The sequence below is a fragment of the Chrysemys picta genome, chromosome 8 (assembly GCF_011386835.1).
Source record: "Chrysemys picta bellii isolate R12L10 chromosome 8, ASM1138683v2, whole genome shotgun sequence".
NCBI lineage: Eukaryota > Metazoa > Chordata > Testudines > Emydidae > Chrysemys > Chrysemys picta.
Window position 1 is genome coordinate 55,831,002 of NC_088798.1, and position 26,526 is coordinate 55,857,527.

The 26,526-nt window shown below is 48.6% G+C and overlaps 1 protein-coding gene across 2 annotated transcripts in view; it reads right to left on the reverse strand.

The window, feature by feature from the left end:
* CACNA1E (calcium voltage-gated channel subunit alpha1 E) overlaps positions 1–26,526 on the reverse strand; it is a 267,448-nt gene that overhangs the window by 18,560 nt on the left and 222,362 nt on the right. Inside the window, exons 35-45 of one of the 2 annotated variants that reach the window (XM_065554517.1) lie at positions 24,712–24,803; positions 23,901–24,066; positions 21,810–21,937; positions 12,555–12,651; positions 10,618–10,723; positions 7,870–7,977; positions 7,194–7,294; positions 6,673–6,779; positions 5,333–5,441; positions 2,791–2,919; positions 592–772 (exon numbers count right to left, since the gene is read on the reverse strand). In XM_065554517.1, the coding sequence (XP_065410589.1) occupies positions 592–772; positions 2,791–2,919; positions 5,333–5,441; positions 6,673–6,779; positions 7,194–7,294; positions 7,870–7,977; positions 10,618–10,723; positions 12,555–12,651; positions 21,810–21,937; positions 23,901–24,066; positions 24,712–24,803 (1,324 nt within the window). Of the gene's footprint in view, positions 1–591; positions 773–2,790; positions 2,920–5,332; positions 5,442–6,672; positions 6,780–7,193; positions 7,295–7,869; positions 7,978–10,617; positions 10,724–12,554; positions 12,652–18,903; positions 19,001–21,809; positions 21,938–23,900; positions 24,067–24,711; positions 24,804–26,526 lie in introns of both variants that reach the window. The other variant, XM_065554515.1, reaches the window with a different exon arrangement.

The window sequence follows — 26,526 nt, forward strand, 5'->3', positions numbered from 1 at the left end:
TGGCCCACCCCAGCTGGAGGAAAGCTGGACCGCAGTGGGAGGGACCCCAGGCCAAGACCCAAACATGGGACACCAGGTGTCCTGCTGCAGCTGTTCTGGCACCTTGTTTTGACAACTCTTGGACTGCGGGTGTAACTCTTATAGAACACTATTCTTCCCTGGTCTGCCCGCTGCCCCCTCTACTTGTCCAGCCCCCGCCGCTTTTCTGTCATCTCCACACCTGGTACAAGGTAGCCTTCCTCTTTGCAGCTCCTGCATCTCTCTGGCTCATGGACTCTCCATCTATTTTCAGATTTCATAAAAATATATGTCTCCCTTGCCCATGTTTCTTAGCAGCTCCCTCCCCTCCTTGCGGAACTCTCCCAATGTATAATTTAATCCTGTATACTGTCCTAGGGCACATCTTGCATGAGAAGAGCAATGCATGATGATAAAGCTGGATTGGATTGGACTTCTAGTTCTTTACCATTGTCTTTGGGCGGAGTGCCCCACGACTCTGCCATACCCAATAGTAATACGGAAGCTCCGACTGCAGAAAGTAGTGAATTACTCACCCGAATTACCTGTATTCTGGGAAAGAACCCCCCTCACCTGAGTCTGCATTCAGGCGGCGAGCAGACAGCTGCAGCGAGGAGTGGTAACTGCGCCGGCGCGACTTGTATGTGTTTTCACTGCTTCGCTCCATGGAGAACTCATCCAGCCAGGAGCTGTTAGGACGCTTGTCCCGGATGGTGGAGAATGATCGTCTCATAGAGCTCGTGTCTGTAACCACCTGGAAATGCACCCCATGGGATGATTAATGGAAGTCAGCAGCAGCGGCAGGGGGAGGCAGACGGACCACTCCGAAGTCAAGGTGTCTAATATCAGAGAAAGACTAGTACAGTCTCTCCTGCTCAGACACTTTCCAGGAGGGAGTGCAGGAAATTTAACAGCAAAGGCTCCAGAGCTGCTCCAGCATCTATCACTGAATTAAAAAGCTAGGGCCAGATTCTCACCTGGTGTTAATCAGCACAGAAAAAGGAAGAGCAAAGGAAATTCAAAAGGAAAGAGAAAGGAAAGCTCCTATTGGCTTATTTGCTCCCATGTCTCTCTCCTTTTCAATGTATTTGCGTAACTACTGCCATATTTCCATGTACTTCTCCTGGGCCTGTCCCCTTCTCACCAGCCCACCATCCTGTCTTTCATCTCCTGCCCCTTCGCCATCTGCCCTCACTCTCTCTTGTTGCTCTCATAGCCAACTACCTGCCCTTCTAACTTTATTCACTCTCCATATCCTTCACCCCCTTACACCATTTCTCTTCCAACCCTCCTTCCCTTCTGCCACCTTATTCCTCCCCATTCTCTCTCATCTCGAAGGATCCTTTACAGTTTCCATGCTTCCCCTCCTTTCACCATTTCCTTCCCCTCCTGTAATCCATCCCTTGTTTTCTTCCCTCTCTCCACTCTTGTCTTCTCTTGTTCTTTGCTGCCCATCAGTTGCCCCTGCTTGTATTTTTTCTTGACTTACCTCATCTGCTTTTCCCTTCTCCATCTTTGGATCCATTCTTTTCCTTCCTTTCTCTCTCCCACCCAATCCCCTCTCCTTGTATTTCTCTCCCTATCTCTTCTTGTGCCTTCTTTCTGACTTGCTTCCTGCCGCCTCCCCGTGCTTCTTGTGCGCTTTTCCCTTTGAAACAAAGCTATTTCCTTCCATTTCCCTCCAGTCCCTCGGTGCTGTTGCCATGTTGCCTCCCATCCCCACACTGTGTTCAGCCACTCCTCCCAGAGGTAGTCAGTCCCCTCTGTGCCTGATGGTAGAGCAGCTTCTGCGTCCATTTGGACTGTCTCAACCCATTACCAGGTGCCAAATTACCAGTTCACTCAGTAGCATCAGCACAGAAAAGTTCTCCTTATCTCCCCACTCCCCAAAGGGCCACTGTAGACAAGCAATGTGGATTTAACCCAAGGAAAATACTAGGAACATTGCATTCCACCCCCTTTGGCATGGAAGGGCCTGTTAATACTGGCCCCGCTACTGAAGAAATATGAGGTCCTGATACTCCATGCCAAAGGGTTATGAAAACAACCCAAGAAAAGCTTTCATGTCTCGGTCAAAACAGAATACGAGACAAACAGACAGAAAAACCAGGCAGACAAACGAAGAGATGGAGGATGGCCCAGACTGATCAGGACAGACTGCCCAGGGCCAGACAGGTGTGCATGTGTTTCAGGACAATGGCAGAAGAAGGAAAGCAGAAGTTGGGTAATTGTCAGTACAAATATTTCGCAGGTGGGGAGGGATACTTTGAAAATGTTGCATGTTGAATGAAACACCAAGGAACCAGTCCTGCTGAACGACAATGGGGGTAGGCTAGGGGGAGCAGAAGGATGGTCCAGTGGTTTGGGTTCTATCTTGGGAGACCCGGGTTCCATTCCCTGGTCTACCACAGGCTTCCTGTGTGACCTTGGGCAAGTCTCTCTGTGCCTCAGTTCATCATCTGTACAATGGGGATAATAGCATCACCCTGCCTCCCAGGGGTGTTGTTAGGATAACTGCGGTACAGACTGGGGGGTGCTCAGGTACAGTAGGAATAGGGGCCATGTCATCCCCTAAGATAGACTGTTTCCCAATGCCATCCAGATAGAGTCCCGCTGGAAAAGCACTAGCAATACCTAGCACACCGCAGTAGGGCCTGGCAGTGCAGCACTAAACATCTCACAGGGAAAAATATGGGCTCTCTTTTCATATCAGATAGCTACAGCCATGTACTTCCACTTCTGCGTGTCCGGCTATGGTTTCGCTTGTGTTACCTGGGGATCCACAGTCAGGCGTGGCATGGAGGAGGCCCTCCCAGATACAGCGCGCTCCTGAGTGTCCACGGGGAGATAGTTGCCACGGTTAGAGGGCTGCACGCTTTGAAACTCTCTAACCTCTGGCTCCTGGAAATAAACACACAGCCAAGCTCGTGGGATTTTGTTTGATTAGGTCACCACTCCTCTCCTGCTAATGTCTGTGCTTCTGTTGGACTGGGAACCGCTTGACAGGAGGGGAACCTGCCTCTTTCAAATCTCAGGAACAGAGTGCAGTTTTTTGGTTGGCCAAACACTGAGAATGGCTGGATTCAGTATTAATAGCAGTTTCAGTCTCAGGCTCCATTACAGAGACCCAGCTCACAGGTTCCTGCTCTGGCTGACACCTAGGCAAACTTCACTACTTTTTTATTTTAGCAATGAGAGAAGGAAAACCAAGACTGATTTTTCTAGGTCCCTGGAATATCTACCCTTCTACTGCTTAGTTTTCTTTTATTTCCTTTTTTTAAGCTTGCAGAATCTTCTCTGTTTTGATTTTCTAAAAGGTTTTTCCAGTCATGTCCAAGTTAAATGAATCAGAAAGGGCTCAATGTCATAGTTGTATATTTTGGTTAATTTCCGACTTTAAAAATCTCTTTTGTTTTGGTCAAAGAGGAAAAACGGAAGCAAGTGCTATTATTTTGGGTTGCCAGGAAGTGAGATCAGATAGATGTGGGTCATCACTAGGAAGTGACAATAGAAGGGATGAATTCAGAGACCCTCTCCTTCATAGCCAGCAGTCTCCATGAAAGGTTGACCGGGAAGTTTCCATTTTTGGCTGAAGGGCTGAATTGTATGGAGAGGTGCCGTGTGTGTGATACAGAATTCACAGAGATAGTGCTACAAACTCTGAGAAGCATACAAATCAGACTGGAAATGTACAGTGATACAACACTGCAGTCCAACAAGTGTAAGGGTGGTGCCCAATGCACACACGTGTACATATATACACATACACAGACACTAGTGCTGCTGACTGGAATGTGGGCATATGTGTATGTTCACGTTTGTGTGACACAGTTCAACAGTTCAGTTTTGATAATGGACACCAGCACTGACAACAAAATGAACACGAATCCCAAAGCAGCCGATACCATCGTTCAGCACAGGGTAACCCACTGAAATGAGTATTTAATAAAAGGAATCGACCTGTGAAGAAAAGGATAGTTTACTGCCTTATATCAATCCATTGTACTACAGCATCACAAAGTCTTAGAGCACCTCCCAAGCTGTGATATTTCCTGTGCACTCGTGTCCTGGGCCCGGAAACAGAGAAAGGAGGATCACTGGGCTGCTCAGACATTCTTTAGAAACATAGTTAAACAGCACCACGCACATGGCATCCTTAGTAGCTCTGATAAACATGTCGGGCCAGATTTTCAGCTGCTGTAAACTGGCATAGCTCCAATGGAGTCCTACTGATTTACACCAGCTGGCCGTCTGGGTCCACCTCTCAATATGTGGTGTGTGTACATTTTGCATCTCCACATTCCCTACAAACCAGACCTGTGCACGATCTGAAACACACCAGGATGCGCACAGAACGCTCGCGCGTGCTCAGTGCAGCCATACAAATGCGGGCTCTCTTGTTCTCCCAAAAGACTACTGGACCACTTGTCACGTAGCCACAGGAGCCCACGCACTATACATGGGGAATGAAGCAGGGCCCTTAGAGTGCTGCATGCGTGAAGAGCCATCTGAAGCCTACCTGCTTTACAATGGACGGACTCAAAGATTAAAACCATGTTAAAAGCAATTCTAGAGAAGGATCTAGCATGAAATGGGTTTCCATATTCCTTTTATGTAGGGCCATCCTGGTGTGACCTATTTTAGGACTGGACCCAAACCCCACTTGAAGTCAATGAATGGAAATACTCTCATTGACTGCAGTGGGCTTTGGATCAGGCCCGTAAATAGGAATATATCTTAATTTGTTACAGTGGGTTCCAAAAGATAGTTAAGAGATCAGTGTTCTCCCTCTTTTGCTCCTGCTATTGATCCCCTATTGGCAGAAGCTGGCACATCGTGACCTTACAGTGTCAGTGACAAGAGATCCACACTTCCCACTGCCAAGCAGGAGGATGCTGTCAGAGAATTTGCTTCCCAAAATCAGGGTAGGGGTAGGGAAGTGGGAGGGGGGTGGAGAAAAGAAGTAGCAAGAGAGTTGGTATTATTGCTTGGACCAGTGGTTCTCAACCTGTGGCCCGCGGGCTGCTTGCGGTCCAATCAGCACAGAGCTGCATCCCATGTGACATCCTCAGGGCCATACAGGTAGTATTGGATGCGGCCCACATAACTCGTTGTGGGCTGCATATGTGGCCCACAATGGAAACAGGTTGAGAACCACTGAACCCAAGAAGATTTTTGAGCAGTGTGCATGTGCATGGGACTGCCCACGCCCGCAGGATGGGGCAATAAAATTGGAACTACCTTTTGGAAACAGAGCAGGGCAGTGGTGCTGAGACCATGAAGAAAGTACATTAAAGGCAGGATATTGGTTTACCAGAGATTGCTGCTCCTGGAACTGCCCATGTGTTGAATCCATACAAGCCAGTTGGAATATCTCTTGAGGAGAGAGTGGACTCAGCGATGGGTACCCACTCCGGCTGCTCCTGCAAAGATATTCCAACTTCAGAGAGACAGAGAGAGAGAACAAATCTTCATGCTGCGATCACTGACAGCCTCTCTGATTTAAACCTCTTAAAGAGAAAAAGGTGACCTCATTTCACTCAGCACTGCATTCTCAAAGTTCTCCTGGCAAGAGGTGCTCCTTTGGTGGGTACACTGTGAATTGAAATGAACAACTTCTCATCTCCCATACAAACTTCAACCTGGCATTGATGAGTACTGTCCTGACAGCCGGCACTTCACTGAAAAGGGACAGCCGTTGTGCCACCTGCAATGTGGGAGCTCAGTGACAGTTCCAAAATGAGCCTCCACCTGGCGGTCATACTTGGCTGACAATCACAAGAGTTTTACTGTTCCTAGATTGGACATTTTGTTTCTCTGTGAAGTGGTCCAATTCTTTTGCAGCTAATGGTGGTGCAGCGGTACAGCGACGGCTTCCCCAGGGATGCCTGCGATTATGGGAATGGCATTACTAAAGTGACATGCACGTGCCTGGTGGTTGCGAGGATATTGGGTGTATTGGGGGCTCTTCCTCCTCCTTTTCTGTGACTCTAGACCAGTGGTTTTCAAACTTTTTGTATTGGTGACCCCTTTCACACTGCAAGTCTCTGAGTGTGACCCGCCCTTAAAGATAAAAATGGGGGGTTAATTTAATTTAACGAGGGCTTGGGGCTGTCAGCCCAATGGAGTTGACAGCTCGCGACCCCCATGTAACCATTTTGTGACTCCCCCGTTTGCAAACCCCTGCTCTAGACCTTCATTTCCTTTGCTCTTATTAAAAAGATCCAAAATGAAACATTTGAAAAGTTTCCCAACTTTTTCAATTCATTGAACAGTCCGAGACGTTTCAGGTTTGGTGCGCGAATGGAAATATTTTTCCAGTTTTTTGGAACTGCCAACGAACCGAAAAAACAGTTATTCTCACAGTTCTACGTCTATGTGGCTGGATATATGTTGATGCTGTCCATAGGCTGAAATGCAGCTCTTTGTGGTCCTTTGGTAACACCAATAAAAACACACCAGAAGCTCATACTTCTGCATTCGTCCTACAGTGATCGAGATGTTTCTGATAACTGCCAGGATTTCCTTTTCCCTTGGGCTCTGCCTACTATCCCTATCTGCACCTCCAGTGCCAGTCATTCAGGAAATAAAGAATGTCTGTAGGAACAGAAACGCCAGAGCAGATATACTACAGGTATTAAGGGCTAAACTTACAGGCCTGAAAGGGTGTCCTGCTGGAGGTAAGGCAAAGCTTTGGCATTAGAAAGGATCTCTGGAGGCAGAGATGAGGGCTCCATGCGCTGGAACATAGGGGCATTTTTCTGTAATAAAAAATAAACAGTCTGAGTCCGTTTAAAGTGCAAAACATTTCTGCTGCATAAAAAAAGAAATCTCTTGTACAGAAGGTTAAAAGCATGACAATGCTCCCCCTTTCTGAATCCATCTTCTGGACTGCTTTCTATCTGTCTAGTATAAACTCTACACTGCTATGAATACATTAGCTTTAAATCACCCACCTCTTCTTTTACCCGTCGTCTCCTTCACTCACCCATCCCTTAAATCTTCAGATGGTCACTGTCTTAGTGCTGTGCCAGCCACGTCGAGAATCTGTGTGTGGTCAGTATCTTGTCTAAAGGCCACATTGATACAGAATCCTCGCTCTGAAGGCGTCGTGAGCTCTCCGCTCTCCCCACAGCCAAAAAGCACCAGCCAACTCTTGCAGTGGTTGAACTCACCTGTTCCTCCAGCTGCTGTTTCTGCTTCTTTGCTTTGCTCTGCTTATAGTAGTCCATGATCATCATGGCTGCATATATTTTGCCTACCGTCAGGTCAGAAGCTGCAAGCATAAGAGGAATACTTTTATGTTAGCCGAATCAATAGGAGGGAAGGTCTGAAGACTTTATTGCCCACCCTTCACGATACCCATCTTACTCTCCTGAGCCTTAAAAGACAAACTCTGTTCAGTGCTCTAGAAGAAATGGAATTAAAAGACCAAGTACTGTGGGTGGAAATCCCTCCAGATGTAGGACAGTCTGGAGGTGGACAGCTTAGAATCACAGTAATAAAACATTGGAGATACGCAGCCTCATCACACAGTTGCTGTAACACCATCAAAAGAAAGGGGGAACAAACAATCCCCACCCCCCACACACACATATTGGTCAGAGGATCCCCCTGATCAAAGGGGTTTGATCTGAGAAGATCACTGCATGCTATTTATTTTTCAAGCAGGTCCAGGGTATTGGGGTGGAGCAAGGAGAAATTTTGCTTGTGTTATAGAAAATCTCCTCTGGGCTTCTCCTTAAGCAACGAGCCGCTATTGCCATGTTTCTGTTCCTCTTGCTGGAGATGCCTCCCCCACCCTGGCATTGTGAGAAGTTGGCAGCAATGATGCAGAAGGAGGAGACTCACTTTTTGGCAGGGGCACTAGTACGTCCAGCATCTTCTGGGACAGGTGAGGCCAGATGGCCAGAATCTCCTTTTGCAGCTCCGAATCCAACTGCTGCCAGTCTGCACCGCCTGGAACACAGAGACAGAATGGGTCCACACAGACTACTGATGGGACAGACTGCAGGGAGGTCTTTATGGGTATGTCTACACTGAACATAAGAATGGCCGTACTGGGTCAGACCAATGGTCCATCTAGCCCAGTGTCCTGTCTGCCAACAGTGACCAATGCCAGATGCGTCAGAGGGAATGAACAGAACAGGCAGTCATTGAGTGATCCACCCCATTGTCCACTCTAGCTTCTCGCAATCAGAAACTAGGGCCACCCAGAGCTTGAGGTTGTGTCTCTGACCATCCTGGCTAATAGCCATTGATAGACCTATCCTCCATGAACCAATCTAATTCTTTTTTGAACCCAGTTATACTTTTGGTCTTCACAACATCCCCTGGCAACGAGTTCCACAGGTTGACCATGCGTTGTGGGAAGGAGTACTTCCTTTTGTTTTAAACCTGCTGCCTATTAATTTCATTGGGTGACCCCTGGTTCTTCTGTTATATGAAGGAGTAAATAACACTTCTCTATTCATTTTCTCCACACCATTCATGATTTTGTAGACTCTTATCATATCCCCACTGAGTCGTCTCCTTTTCAAGCTGGACAGTCCCAGTCTTTTTAATCTCTCTTCACATGGAAGCTGTTCCATACCCTTTATCATTTTTGTTGCCCTCCTCTGTACCTTTTCCAATTCTAATGTATTTTTTTTAGATGGGATGACCAGAACTGCATGCAGTATTCAAGATGTGGGCATACCATGAATTTATATAGTGGCATTATATTTTCTGTCTTATTATCTATCCCAGTGGTCCCCAATCCTTTTTGTCTGGCGGGCGCCAGACGACGAGCCACGGAGGACCATGGCGGCGGACGAGCATCTGCTGAAATGCCGCCGACAAGCGGCGTCATCCAGAGGCGTCACCGGCGGGCGCCATGGCACCCGCTGGCACTGCATTGGGGACCCCTAATCTATCCCTTTTCTAATGGTTCCTAACACTGTTAGCTTTTTTGACTGCTACTGCCATTAAAAACTCATGGCCAGCCTGTGCCAGTTGACTCAGGTTCATGGGACTCGGGCTAAGGAGCTGTTTAATTGTGGTGTAAACATTCGGGCTCAGGCTGCAGCCTGGGCTCTAGGACCCTGTGAGGTGTGAGGCTCCCAGAGCTCGGGCTACAGCCCAAACCCAAATGTCTACACAGCAGTTAAACAGCCCCTTACCCCGAGCCCGAGTCAGCTGGCAGGGGCCAGCTGCTGGTGTCCAACTGCAGTGTAGACATACCCTATGAGTCCAGCTCCATGCCCTGCGCATAGCTGAACACAATCGTTTTCATCTTCAAAGTTAAGATGGATTTGCTTTTAAATGATATGGCACCATGCAGCCATAATTGGGAGAAAGAGCCGCTATCAACAAGTGGCAACTCTGAATGGGAACATCCAATGGCATAAAGTGCTAGAAGGGAAATCTCATTCATAGAAAAGCCTCTCACCCAGTGCAGATCTCCCTTCTTCCATCCCCCACACACCTGCTGCTACCCCACTGTCTCTTCCTTTAAACTAAGTGCTGGTGAAAGTATTGACAGACCGGGAGAACAGGGGTAACCCAGGCAGAGCCACTGCAAGCTCCCCTATATGGCCTTACCCACGGGCTTCAGATCTCACCTGGTGCAGCCACCTCTGGGATGAGAGGCTAATTCACCCCCCAGACCCATTCAGACCGTGGCCTCTCAGCTGAGGCTCTCAAGAATGGTGCCAGTTCATGCCAGATTTGCTGGTGACATGGATACTTCTCCACTGGGCCCGTGGCTGAGGCCACCACTCCAGTTCACATTCACACAGGCCACCTGACAGTTGTGAAATGGGGATGGCTTTCGGTCTCTTACACCTGGCCCCCGAGACACCCAGTACCATGCCCTGTCCACTGGACTTTCCACTTGTCTCTTGTTACGGGCCAAGAATGGGCCGTGTATTGGAGTGAAGTAATTTCCACATCCTCGTAAGGGATATTTTTAAATATTTGCCTTTCTAAGGGTCTCCCTCCAGGGCTCCACCCACTCTCCCCCACCTTTCAAAGTCCCACAGGCTGCTGAGCACAGGATGTGACTTCCACAGGCTCCTATGAGTGCTGCTTTCTGCCCTTTGGGCAAAAGAGGTCACCAGAGAACATAAGGTGCCTGGGGTCGGTTTTTGTGATTCTCTTCTGCTGGGAGGATGGGAACTCTTCTCCTACATCTCTCCCTCTGGCTGTCACGGCCAGGAGATATGTTCCTGTTTTCTGAGCACCGCAGCTTTAAGTGGAAAGCTGCCCATCATGGAAGAGGGCAGTGTCAGTACTTATGAGGAAAGCAGCTCCTTCCGGAGCCGAAGATAGTTTCAGACTGGAAAGATTAGCAAGCCAGTCACAGACTGGGGTTGATTTCTCTCTCGCCATCTCTTACTAGCAATTTCCTCCATCCCTGCATCTGACCCCATAGCAATGATCCCACACTTTGCCCTTCATGTCCCTGTGATGGCAGCACATACTATTCAGCCTGCCAGAGTAAGCAAATAGGACTGAATGACGGGCCTCCTGCCCCTTGCCAATGTAATAAGTCAGCTCCACCACCCGTCCCGCCGTCTCCACCGACCGCTCCTGAATCCTTGTGCTGCTGCCTCTCACCTTTAGCAATTTTGATGTCCAGCGCCGTACGGATCAGAGCCATCAAGGTAGAGGTGAAATGGACCGTCATGTCCTCGGCCACAGGCATGTTCATCAGCACCAGCCTCTGCGCAAGAAAGAGAAAAAACAGCAGACGACAAACAATAGCGAAAAACAAATTGAGCAGGCAGGAGGGGAAAAAGCAAGAGAGCGTGTAAAACAGCACAGCCAAAAAAGAAGGGCAAGGATCGGCCCCTCCCTCCCATTTCAGCTCCCTTCCATCCCCCTCCCCCAGTATTCTGGCTTCCTATGCCTGTCAGGACCCTATGCTACAGCCCAAGAGTAGCCCCCTAGCCTGGGGAGTGAGAGGGTGTTCCCTGTGCTTTCGGAAAGGACTCCTGAAAACTCAGGGATTCAGCTCTGGAAATTACCAATGGGGAGACAGCCCTGAGGGATCGCTCCATCTCCTGCTTCAGAGCAGCTTTGAAATCCAGCTTCTGCCCCATCCCCTGGGGACACCTCTAAACCCTGGGCACTTCTGATTGGCTGGCTTGCCTAGTATGCAACATCCTGGCGCCCCCTTTTTGAATCTTTCAGAGATGACAGTTGCCGGCATATGATCACACATGCATAGGATCCATCTTATCCAATGGCGAGATAGAGAGAGGGCAGCCAGGGAGAGAGAGGAAGGCGACCAAGGCAGGAGAGGTCAGGCCATGCTCCCTTCACCCAAAGGGGGACAAACTCAAATGGCCAGATCCACTTTCCAGAGAGTATATTTTGGTCTGTGTATATATCAGGATTTCCCTCTCCCACACCTACCCACATCCGTCCCGTCCTTAGTACGTCCTGCTGCATCATGCACAGCAGTTCTCCTGGGCACAAAGGTTCTCACCCAGTCACAACACTAGCAGGGGTGTACGCGGGAGCAAGTGAGAGTGCTTGTGCGAGTGTGAGCAGCTACACAGGAATATGTGGGTGCAGAAGCTGTCGCTAGCTAGAACACCACAGACACTGTCAGCACTCAGTAGGGGAAGTCCGGAAGCCAAGTTCTGGGGAGATCCTCCAGTTGCTTTCGAACCAAGTATCCCAGCCCCAGATCTTGGAGTCTCCCTCCTAATTCTCTTTGAGTTTTGTCTCCAATATTGCAACAGGGTATCTCACTCTGAATACCTTTCTGGGCCAGTCTGCCCAGAGCTCAACATTGCACAGCTCCTGACCCATTCACAGCTTCCTCCCACATCCCATGCAGCTGGCCAGCAGGTTCTAGAGTGCTTCCCCTGAGGCAGGAGCACAGGGCACTGCACCAGCAGAGCAATCAAAGGGTCAGTTAAAGACAGTCACTAGTGCCCAAAGGTAAAAAGCCCCAGCGGGCAAAGGGATGGTATTCTCACCAGCTCAACCTCAGCAGGGAGTGTTCTCTTTCCAGATTGCATGAGCTCTCCCTGGGGAACTAGTGCCAGGCTGGCAGTCTGTGATCACTGCCTGTCCGGGCCTACACGAGGAACCCTCATGGCCTACCATCTTCTCATTTCAACCTTTCCAAGTGAGCTGGGCTGGGAGCAGAATGGTTCAGGGTCATGTAGGGATGGGCCATCCTGGAGTTTCCTCCACCACTTGGAGGAAGCCTAGTTCTAGAGAACCCCTATCAATCCCACCTGGGGGGGGCTGTCCAATTGTCCCAACTGCAAAGGGGCTGTGTTATCCTTCTACTTCCCATTCTTATATAGAGCCAGATTTCCATCCTTTCCCATAATAGGAATGCTATATTCCTGGGTGTCCTGTTGGGTGTGTCATACCCAAAACAGCTCTGTTAGAGTGGACAGTACCTCTCCTTATGGGGCATGTGATTTCTGATTAAATCAAACCAGGCTGGAGCTTCCTGAGTATTCAACAGTTCCCCCTCCCACTCCCTGCTCAGTGCTAGCCCAGAAGGAAGGAAGGAAGGGTTGGTCTACCTTATAGGCCACTTTGGAGGGACATCTCTTGCCGAGGCCTAGCGGTGGTGACATGAGAGTCAGCATTTCATACATCTCAGTGTAATGGATGCGGCCACTGCTCATGGAGGAGGAAGGGGTGGATGGGAAAGATGGGGAGGAGGAGTAAGGGAGGGTGGGGAAGAGGAGAGGAAGGAAGATGCAGAGAGAGAGAGAGAGAGAGAGGAGAGGAGAAGAGGCATTCCCAGAGAGCAAAAACAAACAAACAAAATAATAATACGGGAAACAGGAGAGAAAAAACAAATGGACAAACAGGAAAAGAACAGGAAACCCGTTAATCAAGGCAAATCATACACAAGTGTCCGTCCTGATGAGGATTTATATCACTCCGCACACAGACCCAGGAATGCCAGCTGAAACCACTCATCTCTCCAGCTCTCTGCTGCTGCTGCTGGCTAGTTCTACTTTTCCCTGCAGTCTTGTCATTGACTTCCTAGTCTGAACCCACCCTGCCCGCCCCTCCAAAATACAGTTGTTCCACAAGTCCCAGGACTGTGTGCAAGTGGCATAAATCAGATATACGGCGCTGAAGCAATGGGTTATTTGAGATGTGGTGGCACATACCTCTGTGACACAGAGGAACCAACAGTGTTCCATGGACTCTGTAGTTTCTTCCCTTTCTGGGTCCCAGGCACTGTTTCAAAATGTCACATAACCCATGGCTGGAACGTCGTGTATCCCCATCTTGTAACGTCTATGCAATTGGGGGCAGCGTCTTGCATAGAAGGCAGTGGGCCAGGGTCATTTGTCAAAGGAAATATGCCCAGTTGCTTCCGTCTGGCCCTGTGGATGGAGCACTTTCCCACCATGCACCAGTGCAAAAGGCATGCTAGTGGCTGAGAAAAGAAAACCAGGAGGAAAGTTCGGCATGCCATGCTCCCACCCCGGCTCTCTCCCACATGCGACTGCAAGTTCCACCAAGTTGGAGTTTAAAGAGTCTCAGCAGAGGCAGCTGTTTGGCCGTCCAAGATTGGAGCTCACTGGGATTCCCCCAAATGGAACAGTTACTAGGATTGCTTCCTTGATGGATTCCCACCTTGTGCTCCTCTGCTTGCAATGACCTGTCCAGATCTGTTGAGCTGAGGAACAGTATCACAAATTTGTCATCTGATGGATTTCCTTTCTGGGACTGACCTCTTCCATAATGAGACATTTGGGCTGTACCTCTCTTCCTGTAAATACTGAAGGTAGTTCAGATAGGTCTCAGAGGACCCCCGGGCTTGGCCACTTCTCTTCTGCCCTTGCACCAGATGAACACTTCAACGTCTGTATTGAAACACCAGATGGTTAATGGATAAATGCAAACACTTAACAGTGACTGTATTAACTATACACATGGAGTAGCAAGGCAGCCATTGCAGAGGCATCTGAAGAAGGTATCTCAGGTAGGATTGACTGGGAGAGTGGTCAGTTCAAGAGAGGAAATTGTCAAGTAACAACATTCCATTCAGGATCCTGACCTCTTTCCCAATCAGATGTAGCGAGCGATAAGGAAATATTAGTAGAGAGAGACAGATAAGGAGGTCAGAGGAAGAATATTTCTTCTTCTCTAGTATTATTCTAGCTTGGGAGCAGCTTCCTGTTGAATGATGCTACAACCGAGGGTTGGAGGTACAGCCTGCAATGCTTTCTATAGGTCTTGCTGCATAACCTGGGGGCAGCTTTGCAGATTATCTCTGTAGCAGCTGATGACCTTTCTATCCAGGACGTCATCAAGGAATGTAATGAGTGAGCTCTGACCCATCCTGGAATTGGCATATTAGGGTCTGTAGATACTTCAGAAATGCAGCACTCGATCCAGCTGGCTATGGAGGATTTTGATGTGTTCAAGCCCAGGCATTTAGGGCAAAAGTAAACAAATGAAGATGGTGTTTCCTGAATGGGTTGGTTCCATCTGGGTAAATTTTAGCAGTTCTTTTCACAGCTAGCATGCATCCTGCTCCTTCCCAGAAGTGCGGAGCTTTTCAGCAAAATGAAGGAAAAATGATTTCTTGTGAGGTGTGGAAGGAAGAGTTTACCTTGGTAATAAATGACTGATGTATGAGAGCTATGTTATCCTCACAGAATACGCTGTAAGCTTTGTGTCTTCTCAGAGCAAAAATTTCACAGGCTTCTTATCAACACAATCGTGACCTGAAAACTTGTCTTTATGGCAGGAAGAACAGGGAAACCGAGGCCATCAACCCAAATGGGGTGGGTAATTGGCTTGTAGCACTGAGGGCAGATCTCAGACAGGCCTAACTGCTAGTTTGGATGGAAGGGACGTTGATCATCTGGCAATCCGTCAGTAATTGGACGTTTCTGCTTTTATAGCACTGTTTATGAATGAGATGCAAAATGTGATGGCGGAGGGTCTTAGGCTCAATCTTGGCTGACCTGTAAGAAATCCAGGACAGGCATACCTTGTTTCCCATCTTAGCACCACTAAGAGAATCCTGTTTGTATGCTTTGCATAAACGGAAAGGGCAGAAAGCCTGCAGGGGACTAGGAGATTATACACGGCCTTGCACTGCCCATCTTGGTTAGGAATTACTGTTCAACAGCCAAAGTGTCAGGCTCAGACAGTCTGGCTGTGACGCAGGAGTGGATTCCAGAATAAAAGATCCAGTCTGTTGGGAAGGTGAACTGGAGGCTTCTGTGACTGCTCCACTAGGGCTGAACCATGGTGACCATCTTGGACAATTTGTGGCAAGAATGACCATCACTTCCACCTTTTTTTAAAAAATCTTTTAATCTCTCTTTCTAGTAGTAGTAGAAGGGAAGTGGGTGGCACAGAGAAGCAGATTTGGCTAATCAGTGAGTCAGAGCTTCCGTTCCCAGCAATTTCTGGTCTATGTTGCTGATGAAGAGCTTTGCTTTCATGTTCTGACTGAATGAGAATAGGTACCTCTGGGGGAACCTAGCTTGTTGGATCTCAGCTAGAATACTTCTCGTTTCAGTGACCACTTTGATGTGTCTGTCTGCTGATGGCCTAGCCAGACAGCTTTTGTATTCAGTGTCCCATTATTGTGCATTGTCCTGATGGAGGCCAAGCAACATCTGCCCAGCAGCCTATCTCCATCCCTTTAGAATTTAGACCTTCCTTCTTGTGGATTTATGCATGGGATAGCCATTGTCCCATCTAAACGAATCAGCGTGTGCTCCTTCTTCACCTCTTCTTGAGTCATCAAGAGCCTGATCACTTTTTTCTCTTTGATCCTAAATACGTTCCTTGTGCCCCGTGGGTCCCAAGTGTGCTCCTCAACCTGAAAGGCTGGTGTTTGTGGTCAGAATTTTTGGATGTGGATTGTGGAAGGAGAATGGTACCATCATGTGTGCCTCCTGTTTTCACCAATTGTGGGTGGCACCTCTCCTTTCCTTTGCATCTCTTGTTGGGAATGGTTCTAGGAAGTATTTAATTTGTGCTGGGGCTTGCTGGGGCTGAGACCCAGCACCTCTCAGCTTGGCAGTTCATAGCCCCAGCACCTCTGGAATTGCTGTGCCAGTTATGAAAGTCAAAAAATTGCTTGTGTCCCTGCACTTAATGGCTTGAGCCCCAGCCCCTCTTTCATTGAAAATTAAGCACTGGTTCTAGGCCTGCAATAGGAATCCCTGAAGCTCTCTCATGGGCACTCTAGCCCATCAAGTGATTTCTATGTATAAGCCCAGAAGACCCAGGAGTTGCAGGTGAAGATGGATGGAAGATGCTGGGTTCCTTGACACCGTGGAGGTAGTGGAAGCTAGTGTCTCCATACTGAATTTCACCACCTTCATTGACCGGTCCAGCTCTAGAGCTCTAAGATAGCCCACACTCCCCCAGATCTTTATCTGACTATGAAGAATTGAGGGGAGAGTTCCAAGCAGTTTTCATGCTGAGAGACAGGCTGTTCTGTCCCTAGCTCTGGGACGTGAAAGATCTCCTTCAGGATGGATTGATGCTTCTCAGCATCTCTTGAAGTTGGAGAAGGACTGAAGAAGGGATGGGTAGGGGGAGAGTCTGGGGCTCCAAAGTATTTATACTGCAACTCTCTTCCGTATCTACCTGTCAGCTAGACTCTCAGGCTTGAAAAGTATAATGCCCATGAATCCAACTGCTATGACTGTAACTTCTTTAGCAGTGAATTCCATTTGTCGTAGTTCTAAGGAGGTTGATGCCTTTTAGGTTGTTGCACCAGGACACTGTGGCTTTTGTGAAGCGGGTGGTTGTCAGTGAGACTCTTAGGGCAGCTGAAGAAGCTTAGAAGTCCCTTCTGATCATGTCTTCTATCTTCTTGTCTGCAGAATATTATGGGAAGAAAGAACCTTCAGCAAAAATTACCATGCCCTTTGCCAGGAAGGCCATTGGTGCACTGGCTGAAAGGAAGATGAAGATAGAGTCTTTGGCTTCTCAGCCCCTGTGGAATTTCAGGACTAACCAACCAAGCCTTTTGTCAGGAATCTCCCACTCTTTCCAAATGACTTCTGCACAGGAGGGATGAAGGGACATGCCAACTTTTCTTATAATTCTGGACAGGAGAGATTTGCTCTTGGCTTTAGCCTACTCCCCATGGTTTCAAACATGCCCAGGGAAAGAACCTCTCTGCTTCTCTGGCACAGGGCTATGTTGGGAAGCCAAGAGTTCCCATGGTGTGGCGAAGGAGCTGGTGAAGGAAGAGGAGGATCTGGGATGCTTTCTGGCCTCTCTTGTGTTTTCTAGCCATTTTGCTTCTCTTTTGCCTTTTGGAGGGAGGATTCTCAACCACATCAGAGATAAGTCTATTTTCTTCGTTGGGGCTCAGCCCCTGGTGGGGTGGGATGGGCTTCTGTAACTGATGAGGACATGCTGGGATACATTTACCCTGAAAAAGCCGAGATCCCCCGCTTGAGAAGGAAAGTTGGAAAGCATGGCAGCCTCTTCACCATGCAAGTCCATTATCCACTTGAGCATAGGGGTGAAGCCACTGGGGATTTTCCCTTTTGGACTGGACCACAGGGGTTGAGGGGACTTTTGTGCTATCCCCAAGGTCACTGAGGAACATCCAGCTTGTTGAATTCCAGGCACTGAAGATGATTGACCCACACTCTCGTGAAGGTATCCTGAGCTGATGATGGGGAGGTGGGGGTGGATGCGGAGGCTACACTATATCATCCAAACTCTGAACCCCCTTCCCTGGTGGAGTGAGGGACTGTAGACTGGGAATGATGGTGGCACAGAGCACCACTTTTGCAACTCCCAAGAGAGTCTCCTCCCAAAAGGAGCATCTCTGGTTTTTCTGCTTGTTCCACCTGACCTGTTCTGCCAAGTTGGGAAAGAATAAATGTGGAGAAGGAGCTCAGAGGGTTGTCCTGTTCTGATGCAGAAATTTGGGCCCCCTGAGGAAGAGGAGGCAGATGGGAGGAAGATTTTGCTCACTGCTGCCCCAAAATGAGCTTGAAAAGATGGGACGGCAAAGGATCTGGCTGGGGTGCCGAGTGGCTGCTTTGTTTGCCTTGCCAGAGGCAGAGAATTTAGCACAAACAGTGGCAGAGCGTGGCCAAGAGCCTCATAGTCAAGTCTGAATTGCTGCTGGAAGAGAGGCACAGCCCAGATATCTTGGACTGGGGGGGGGGGAGATCAGAATAAACCAGAAGCCATTGAGTCCAGCTGCTGGAGTCCCAATGGGTCACCTGCTCCATTGAGTTGTCGTCTTTTTGCATCATGGCAAACCAAGAGCTGTGGTCCCCATTTGTCACCATTATGTAACAGTTCTTCATAGCCACTGTGCACCATGGTAAAAGACTGCAGTGTCCTGTGAGCTACCACAGTGACCAAACCTCTGAACAGGATTCCAGCAATTGATCAACAGGGTCTTTGCCTCGGCCCCCTGCCTCGTTCTCCTTTCTAGTTTGCGCTTCCTCTTTCCGGTGACATCCCCGCACCTCTGGCTTTTATTCCTTCTCATCCACATCCCCTATCTGTAAACAATATTTGGTCTCCATTCATCATAGGAAAGAATTCCCATTGGGATAGCTCTGTGATTCTTGGAATTAAAGGTGCCTTCTCTGGGCCACAGGCAACATTCACACACTGCACAAGTGTTTTGGGAACTCCAGGGTTCTCTGCTTTAGGGAAGAAGGCAAAGGAATAAATTTGTCTAATTCCACATCAATGGGACTCTGAGACGGATACCCCTCCGCCCTTCCCGAAGGTAACAGCTGCTGGTTCTGGGGGGGGTTGGACCTCTTTAAACTCGAAGGAAAGCAACGTGAGGGTTCCCTTGTGAGACGCAGTGGTGGTGGAGCAGAGGAGGGTGAAGGAGGGGTTAATGGTGTGTCCCGTTGCCAGGTTATGGCTGGGGACTGGGAGGCAAACCTTGCACGCCACCCTGTAGGGGCAGTTCTTTCCCAGGCCCAGAGGAGGCGAAATCACCCGTACTAATTTGTACATATCCTTATACGGGATCCTGCCGCTGTAAAGGAAGCACACGTGGGTTAATAGGACACTGAGATAATGGAGAAGAGGAAACGAGAGCTTAACCAGGGGTGAGAGACCCAGTTCAGGTCCATGTCTCTCTCCTTCTGGCTCCAACAGACCCAGACTGGAGAAGGCTGTGAAAAGTCACCACCATATAAGCATAGCTACCACCTTCTCCATTCCAAAGGGATTAGCACCCTCATTCTCACCCAAACTGGGGATTCCCCGTGGAAAGGCTTGCCCTAAACGTGCAGTAGCTCAGATACACCAAGTCCCAATAATGCCATATCACAAGTCTACGACTGGTCAGAGTGATCTGAAATCCAAGGACATGATTGTACATCAGTACACAACTACTTGTTTAGGGTTCTAGGAATCTTTGCACTTTTATGGAGTTGCACCCAATTATACCAGCAGAGAATTTGCTCCCACCTGGTCAGTTCATTATAGAAATCCGTTAATCAATCCTCTATTCTATGAAAACAGTAGATAAGTATGTTTTAACTTCATTTTACAGATAGGGAAACTGAGGCACGGAGAGTTAAAGTAACTTGCCCAAAGCCACACAACTGCTCAGTGGCAGAGACCACTGCAGCCTCCCTGGCCACTATTAGGAAGCCACGGAGTGAAGCTGCTTTGTCTGTTATTTCCTCTGGTCCCGCCTCACTTTCCTCCCATACCCTAGGTACTTTTCCATCACTGGCCAAGGATAACCTAACTTGTCTATGCAAAACCATTCATAACAGAGTGCAGGCAACTGGACAGAGCACATGGCATCCCTATGGGTCTCTTTATTTAATGTAGCTGGGGGCCTCTGATGACATCCATTTACAGTATTTATCGATCTATCCCCTTCTCAGCACTTAGACTCGCTGCCCCTTTCAGGTGACAGGACTCGCTCACATCTGGTAATCCTTCCCCACTCAGTGACGGGGATTAGAGCTGCCATCAATTTTAAAATTAGCCTAGAGCAGCTTGTTTCCTCCTGGTGTTTCCTATAATAACCAGCTAGACTCCATGACAAAACAGCCTGGGCTCTCTTGCTTTGTGAGACCTGAGTGAGAGCAGGCACTGCACCACATCTGGAAAATGCCATCCACAGGGCCTGACAGCAGGTTCTTTCTGTGACTGGACTGAAGAACCCATCGTAGCACCCAGTTCCCAGGGCAAAGGGCACTAGAAAGTGCTGGTATCAAGATGTCGTCCTTCCCAACCTTCTGAGGAGAGAATGAGCCTGCTTTGCATTGCTTGGACCTCCCAGGTCTACATGACCACAGCTTCTCTGCTCTACAGCATCACACACTGAAGTCTCAGGACTGTACGATGCATGGGCGTCTGATAAGAGGACAGCCCTGCCTATTCCAACCTTGGTGATGCTTTCACAGCCTGGGATGCTGCCGATCAGAAGCAGTCTTGGGGAGACGGCTAACTTGAGTCAGGCTGGAAAAGGTGCTGAAGTGGATCATGCTAAGGACAGATAATGTTAGGAACAATCACTGCCTGGGTTAGCTCTCAGTAAGCAATAAATCAGGTTGCAAAAATGTGAAGGTGGATTGATTCCAAATGGTGAGCTTCCAATTGGAGCAGAGTTCCGGAGCTGACATCATCTCGTGCCTGAAGCTGATGCAGCACCGAGTGTACGTGGTTTCAAAGAAGCTGCCCAAAGTGCTGACCCAACACCGACAGGAGATGGAGCCCTGTGGCACTCGTGGTGCCAATGAGGATCTGCACCCAGAGAGGGCACTCGCAGTATTCCTAATGCCGAGAAGGGTTGATGATGTGACCAGCAGCCCTGATGCACTTCCAGTGCTGCTGAGGGTTAGATCTCAGTAAGCTGCCCCAGGAACACTCCCAGTGATCTCCGGCATGTAGGCTGAAAGCAGCCTTCCTGGAGCACTGCTGGGGGTTGTGTCTGGAGCAGTCACCTAAAGCACTTTCGGCTCCACCCCAATGGCCATGTGAGAGACCACCCTGACGCAATGCTTCTTCTCCAGTGTGGCAGCGCTAGACTAACTTGCTCTCCCAAGTGGAAACTCTCTTTTGAGAGGGATCCTGGAGAGACTGCCTGAGGAATCATTAAAGGATTCAAAAGCCTTCTCTTGTCTCAGCAAGGATGGGGGAAGTGCATTGGCCATATTAAATCTAGCCCTGTCCTCAGGCTCATCCCCATCCAAAGCATCTCAACCCTTTCTCAATGTTTGAATAAGATCCTGAGCAACTAAATTAGCAGGAGTCCAGCTACCTTCGCAGCCTCTCTGCTGGGCTCACACACTGATTCAAATGGCGATTTTGCACACTCCGGTGCACAAAGTATTTGGGGGCTGGAGGATGGACAGTTGCTTGCAGATTGTCTTGAGGGTGTGGGAATCTGATTGGCAGGAGGAAAATAGGAAAAGAGGAAGATCCAGAGCCAACAGTTGGAAGGTGGCGGTGTGCGGAGGTAGCTGGGGGCTGCCAGAGGAGCTACAGAGAGGGATGCAGTAGGAACATCCAAAGGTTTGGATAAACACTGTACTTATCATCCGAAAAGAAGCAGCCAAAACCTTTGGACTTCAGCCCATTGCTAGTTATCAAAGGAGCAGGGTGCCCAGGGGGCTATAAGGTAGCCCATGAACAGGACATGTACCATTGGACCTCCCGGGAGCCAGCCAGTATTTTCCTCTCACAGCTGCGTGTTCCAGCAGCTCTGATTCCCTTCCCTTCCCTTCCCTTCCCTGATTGTCCCAGGTATTACAGCCAAATGGGTTCCCCAAAAAAAGGGGCTTTGAGAGGGCAGGGAAAGGAGGAGGAAGTTGGCTACATACCATGCAGCTCTGTCATATTCCGCCCAGATCCGGACAAACTCATCTAAGTGATGAGGCCCCAGGATGGAGGAATCCCGAGTCAGGTATTCAAAATTGTCCATGATGACAGCCACAAACAGATTGAGCATCTAAGTGAAAAGGAAAGAGACACAGAGAAAGGGATGGAGAGATAGAGACAGAGCATAAAAGAGGGAGGGAAGATGGGAGAGTAATATATGGAAGAAGACAGAAGAAAAAGGAATCTGTAAATAAATAGCATGGTAGTTTTGTGGCAGCTCCCCCATGCACAGAACTCCTATTGAAGTGCATGCATGGAGCAGCTACAGAATCAGATGCTTAATTGTCACACAGATCAATACTAATATTTTCAAACACAGCATCCGACTAGGTGCACAGTGTATTACAATGGAAATAGCCTCTCTTTGGTGTGTCAGTAGCACCAGGCAGAGGACTCCTCCCTGACACGTTACATGTTGACCTGCGCCCATTACGCTTGGGAGCTGTGGATTGTGCTGATCTGAACGTCCCACTAAACACCAGCATTTAACCGTCAGGCAGCCGAGAGCATGAATAAGGAACCACACCACACTGGGCAAGAGGCAAGCAGCAGAAAGGGTTAGTACATCAGCATTACTCCCCTGGTCTATGTCTAGCTAACTAGTGAGAATCTGAGCAGCATCTGGGCTCTCCTCACAACAGTGACTTGGCTGAGCCAGGGATCAAAGAGCACAGAAGTGAGGAGATCTAGCCAATGCCTTCTGAAGTGCCTTCCAAACCCCACAGCGTTCTTTAGCTGAGGGGTTCACAGTGGGGGCAATGACCTTTTGCCACCAAGATACTTCACCATTACATTTGGAGCATCGCGTTTCATGCCCAGGGCTCTACTCTTTATTATTACCTTCCCTTACATACCATGTCCCCTCTTGTCTCTCTGTCTGTCCCTCTTACCCGCAGTTTCTCTATACCACACCTTTGCCTTCCTTATGAAGGATGGGCAGAGTTAGACAGCCGACTGTAACTGGGGTTCTCCATCGCATTTCTGGCTTAAGGGCTTTGCTGTACAGGGAAATTTACCAGTATTACTGTAACTGGTGCTATAGTTATTATGGCTATATACTCTCCATCTGGATATTCTTCTCTGGCACTACAATGGCCTTTTTCCAGTGTAGCTCATGTCTCCCTGGAGGCATAGTGGTTCCCAGCCTTGAGGACCTGGAGAGATACTTTACCACTGAATGGATTACCAGGAAGCAACTGCGAACTGAGACCAGACAGTGTAAGTGAAGCTATGATTGGATGCATGGACTGATACCACCCGCTCTGATCAGCTACATGTAGGGATGCCAAGAGCCACAGGCTGAGTGTCAACTGATTCAGTGCAAGCCTGAATGGTGCCTTTCCCATGCACCCTCCTGACTGTACCCCCTTTTTACAAAACAATTGAGATCACTTCCCCCCTCCATGAGTAGGCTCAAATGTGTGTGTGTGCATGCGCACACTGGTGGGGGGACAACTGTAACTCCCCACAGTTTCCTGCCTCAGAGAGCATACATTATCTTTTGCAACCACAACTTCCCTGTTAAATGAAAAAATAGGGATAGGAGGCAGATATAGATCACGTACATCGCCTTGACCCAGAGAGCAGGTGGGCCTGCTCTCCATACTGACAGTCACATGGCAGATCATTTGAAATCCTAAATTAGGTGCAGGGCAAAATCCTGCTGAGTTGCATTCATGATGAAAGGGACAGGCCTCTGGGTCAGAACAGCCCCTCCTTACCACTGTCCCTGAAACCAGCTAGGCATGGCTCTTACAGTGATAAAACCCTTCTTGAACATTTCTTGCTGTCCCTGGTGTAAGAGTGCTAGCTTCTTTAGCAAGCAGGGGTCACGCCAGGGTAACGGAACCTGGAGCAGAGAACAGAAGGCGAGATCTCTCCGAGTCTCTTTGCAGAGTGAATCGCGCCCATCGTGGAGCAGTGGAGGGTAGAGTAGGGTAGAATGGGGTCGGGATGTCCCTGGGTTGGGAGCAATCAGTGCTCAGTCCTCCCAAGAACTGAGAGATCAATGGGGTGGAAGGAGGTGAACTCACCAGGAAGGAGCAAAAGAAGATGAAGGAGACAAAGTACACGTAAGCCAGATCCGTGCCACAGTGCTCATTCTCATGTTGTCCGGACGTTGCCGTGGTGTCTGGCTCACAGCCTTTGCCTTGCAGGCATGACAGCATGATCTCCTGCCACGCCTCACCCGTGGCACTCCTGCATCCAAAACACACCCACCATTAACAGCTGCTCAAAGCAGAGCCCCTCACTGCTCCACAACTTTACTACATATGAGCGGGATGCTTGGAAATTCACGCCACCTCCCCCTTTGGAAATAAAATCTGCCACCTCAGAACTTATGGTCTCTACCAATAACCAATGCCAGCGGCTTCTGAAGATGGCATAAAGCCCCCATAATGAACTAAAGTGTACAGCACTGTATTACAGTGGGAGGCAAGGTGGCTTCCTGACTCCAGCTAGTGATCATCTTATGCCCTAAAGCAAAAGGAGAAAGGACCCTTGAATTCCGACCTAGATGGCATGACTGCAGATGCTGTTCAGACACAGCTGATTCATTTATATCCTGCAGCAGCAAGTTCCACAAGTCAGAAATCCAATGCCTGAATGTCAGCAGCCCACATAGGACAGGGAGACTAACAGCTCCAAGTGTAAAGTTGAAAATCCACTGCTGTGTGTGTGGGTGACTTGTGATCCCCACCCGCTTTTCTAGCTGGGGCACCCCAGCTGATCTGCTGTGGCAGACACTCATGCAGCCAGGCAGGCCTTCAGCATTTTGACTCAGGTAGGGACGAAATGGGCTAAAATTGAGATGTTTAGTTATGATTCAAAACGCACGTGTACCTAAAAAGGAGCATAAGGGAGGCCAGGAAGCTGCGGAAGTTGTTGTGACGGTTAATGTGGCTTTCTTCATCTAATTTGATATTCCCAAAAACCTAAGAGCAAAAAGGAAAGAAAACTCAACACACAAGAATTGCCAAGCCAGGAAGTGCCCCGACCTGTGCAGCCAGGGACTGGAATCGGTTATGTTCCCTCCCACCTGCCCGTGGAGCAGACAGCTGGTCTGATCTCAGTGAGGATTACACATCACAGAGGCTGCTCCTTCTGCTGGAGTGCACCCTTCAGGTCAGAGAGCAGTTCTGCTGGCTGTCACCAAGGGAGGGACTGCACTAACACAGACAGACACACATATGCGGGGATGGTGTGGAATCCATCTGGCCAGCAGCTGCCTCCTTCAGAAAAGCAGATCAGGAAAGCCGTCAAATGCTTTTCACGGTATGCTATCAAGAGGTTCCCTTTGTAAAAGGGTAGTAACGCCTTGGGTTAAATTCTCCCCTCTCTCAAAGCACGTTGGTGCAACTCCATGAAGTCAACACATCGGTAATAAATGACGGGAGAATCGGCTTATTGAATATATGTGCAGACATTTCTGGTATACATCAATACATGAAAGATTGTGAAATGCTCAGATATTATGGTAATTGGAGCCGTGTAAGTATCTAAGACATCTAGATATGATTTTCGGTGCATCTTGTGTGTGTTTCAGTGTGTTTTGAGTACATGCCTCTTGAGAAAGAAGCATGGGCTGAACACAGAACTGGAGCCAGGAAGTCATAAATTCTAAATCTGATTCTGACAGTGACACTTAACTTGTGCCTCAGTTTCCCATCTGTACAATGGGGATAATAGTAGTGACCTACAACCTTGAGGTGTTGTAAGGCTGAATAAGTTTGTGTTTGGAAAGCACTTTGGAGAGGAAAAGTATTGTGTTCGTATCATTACATATCTATTCTACTTTCAGCATACCTAAAAATACACTAACCGCTGACTATTTTTTCCACAAAGGTTTTCGGAATGTGTAATTGTAGAATATTTTCTGCCTCCAGCTATTTTGCTCAAACACCGCCCACTCACCACTGCTTGGGGAATTTGTTCACAAAGGTGTTAAAACAAATCAAATACTATCGCACTACAAGGGGGATTAAATTTGATGGCAATTGTGAGGGGCTGAGAAAGCCTGGATGTGGGGTGGAGAGGCAGGGGAAAGTGGCCAAAAATAGATCAATAGAGCATAGTCAGTCAAATTTTTGGGGGAAAACCCACTAAACAAATAAATTTCCACTTAAAGAAAACCAGATTCTCTATCCAGAGCAGGTGGCAATGACAGCCCTAGCAACAACCCCCCCACCCCACCCAAAGCACTTCCCAGCTGTGGCCATTAGGCAGTTTTAGTTATCACAATGCCTCGATCACCGTAGAATGAAGCCCTGAGTATTAATAGCCAAAGCTGCCTTCCCAGAGATTGAGTGTGGGTCTTGGACAGTCTTCAAACCACAAGATCAATCCTGCAAACCACGTAATCATCTGCTTAACTTTAAATGCACGAGCGACCCCCTTGACTACAGTGGGGCTACTCTTGTGCTTACGCGCTTTGCTGGACTGGGGCCTAAAAGCCTGGTTCTGCAAAGCACTGAGTACCCTCAATTCCCATTGACTTCAACTGCAGGATCAGGCCCTAGCCCCAGTTTCTGCAACACGAGGCCTTCCCAAACCAATCCAAGGATGTTGGGCAACAGAGATTAGCGAGAGGAACCAAATCAACAAGGACTCTCACAAGGACCCTCTCAGGCAGGACGTTAGTTGTGAACTGGATTCTGC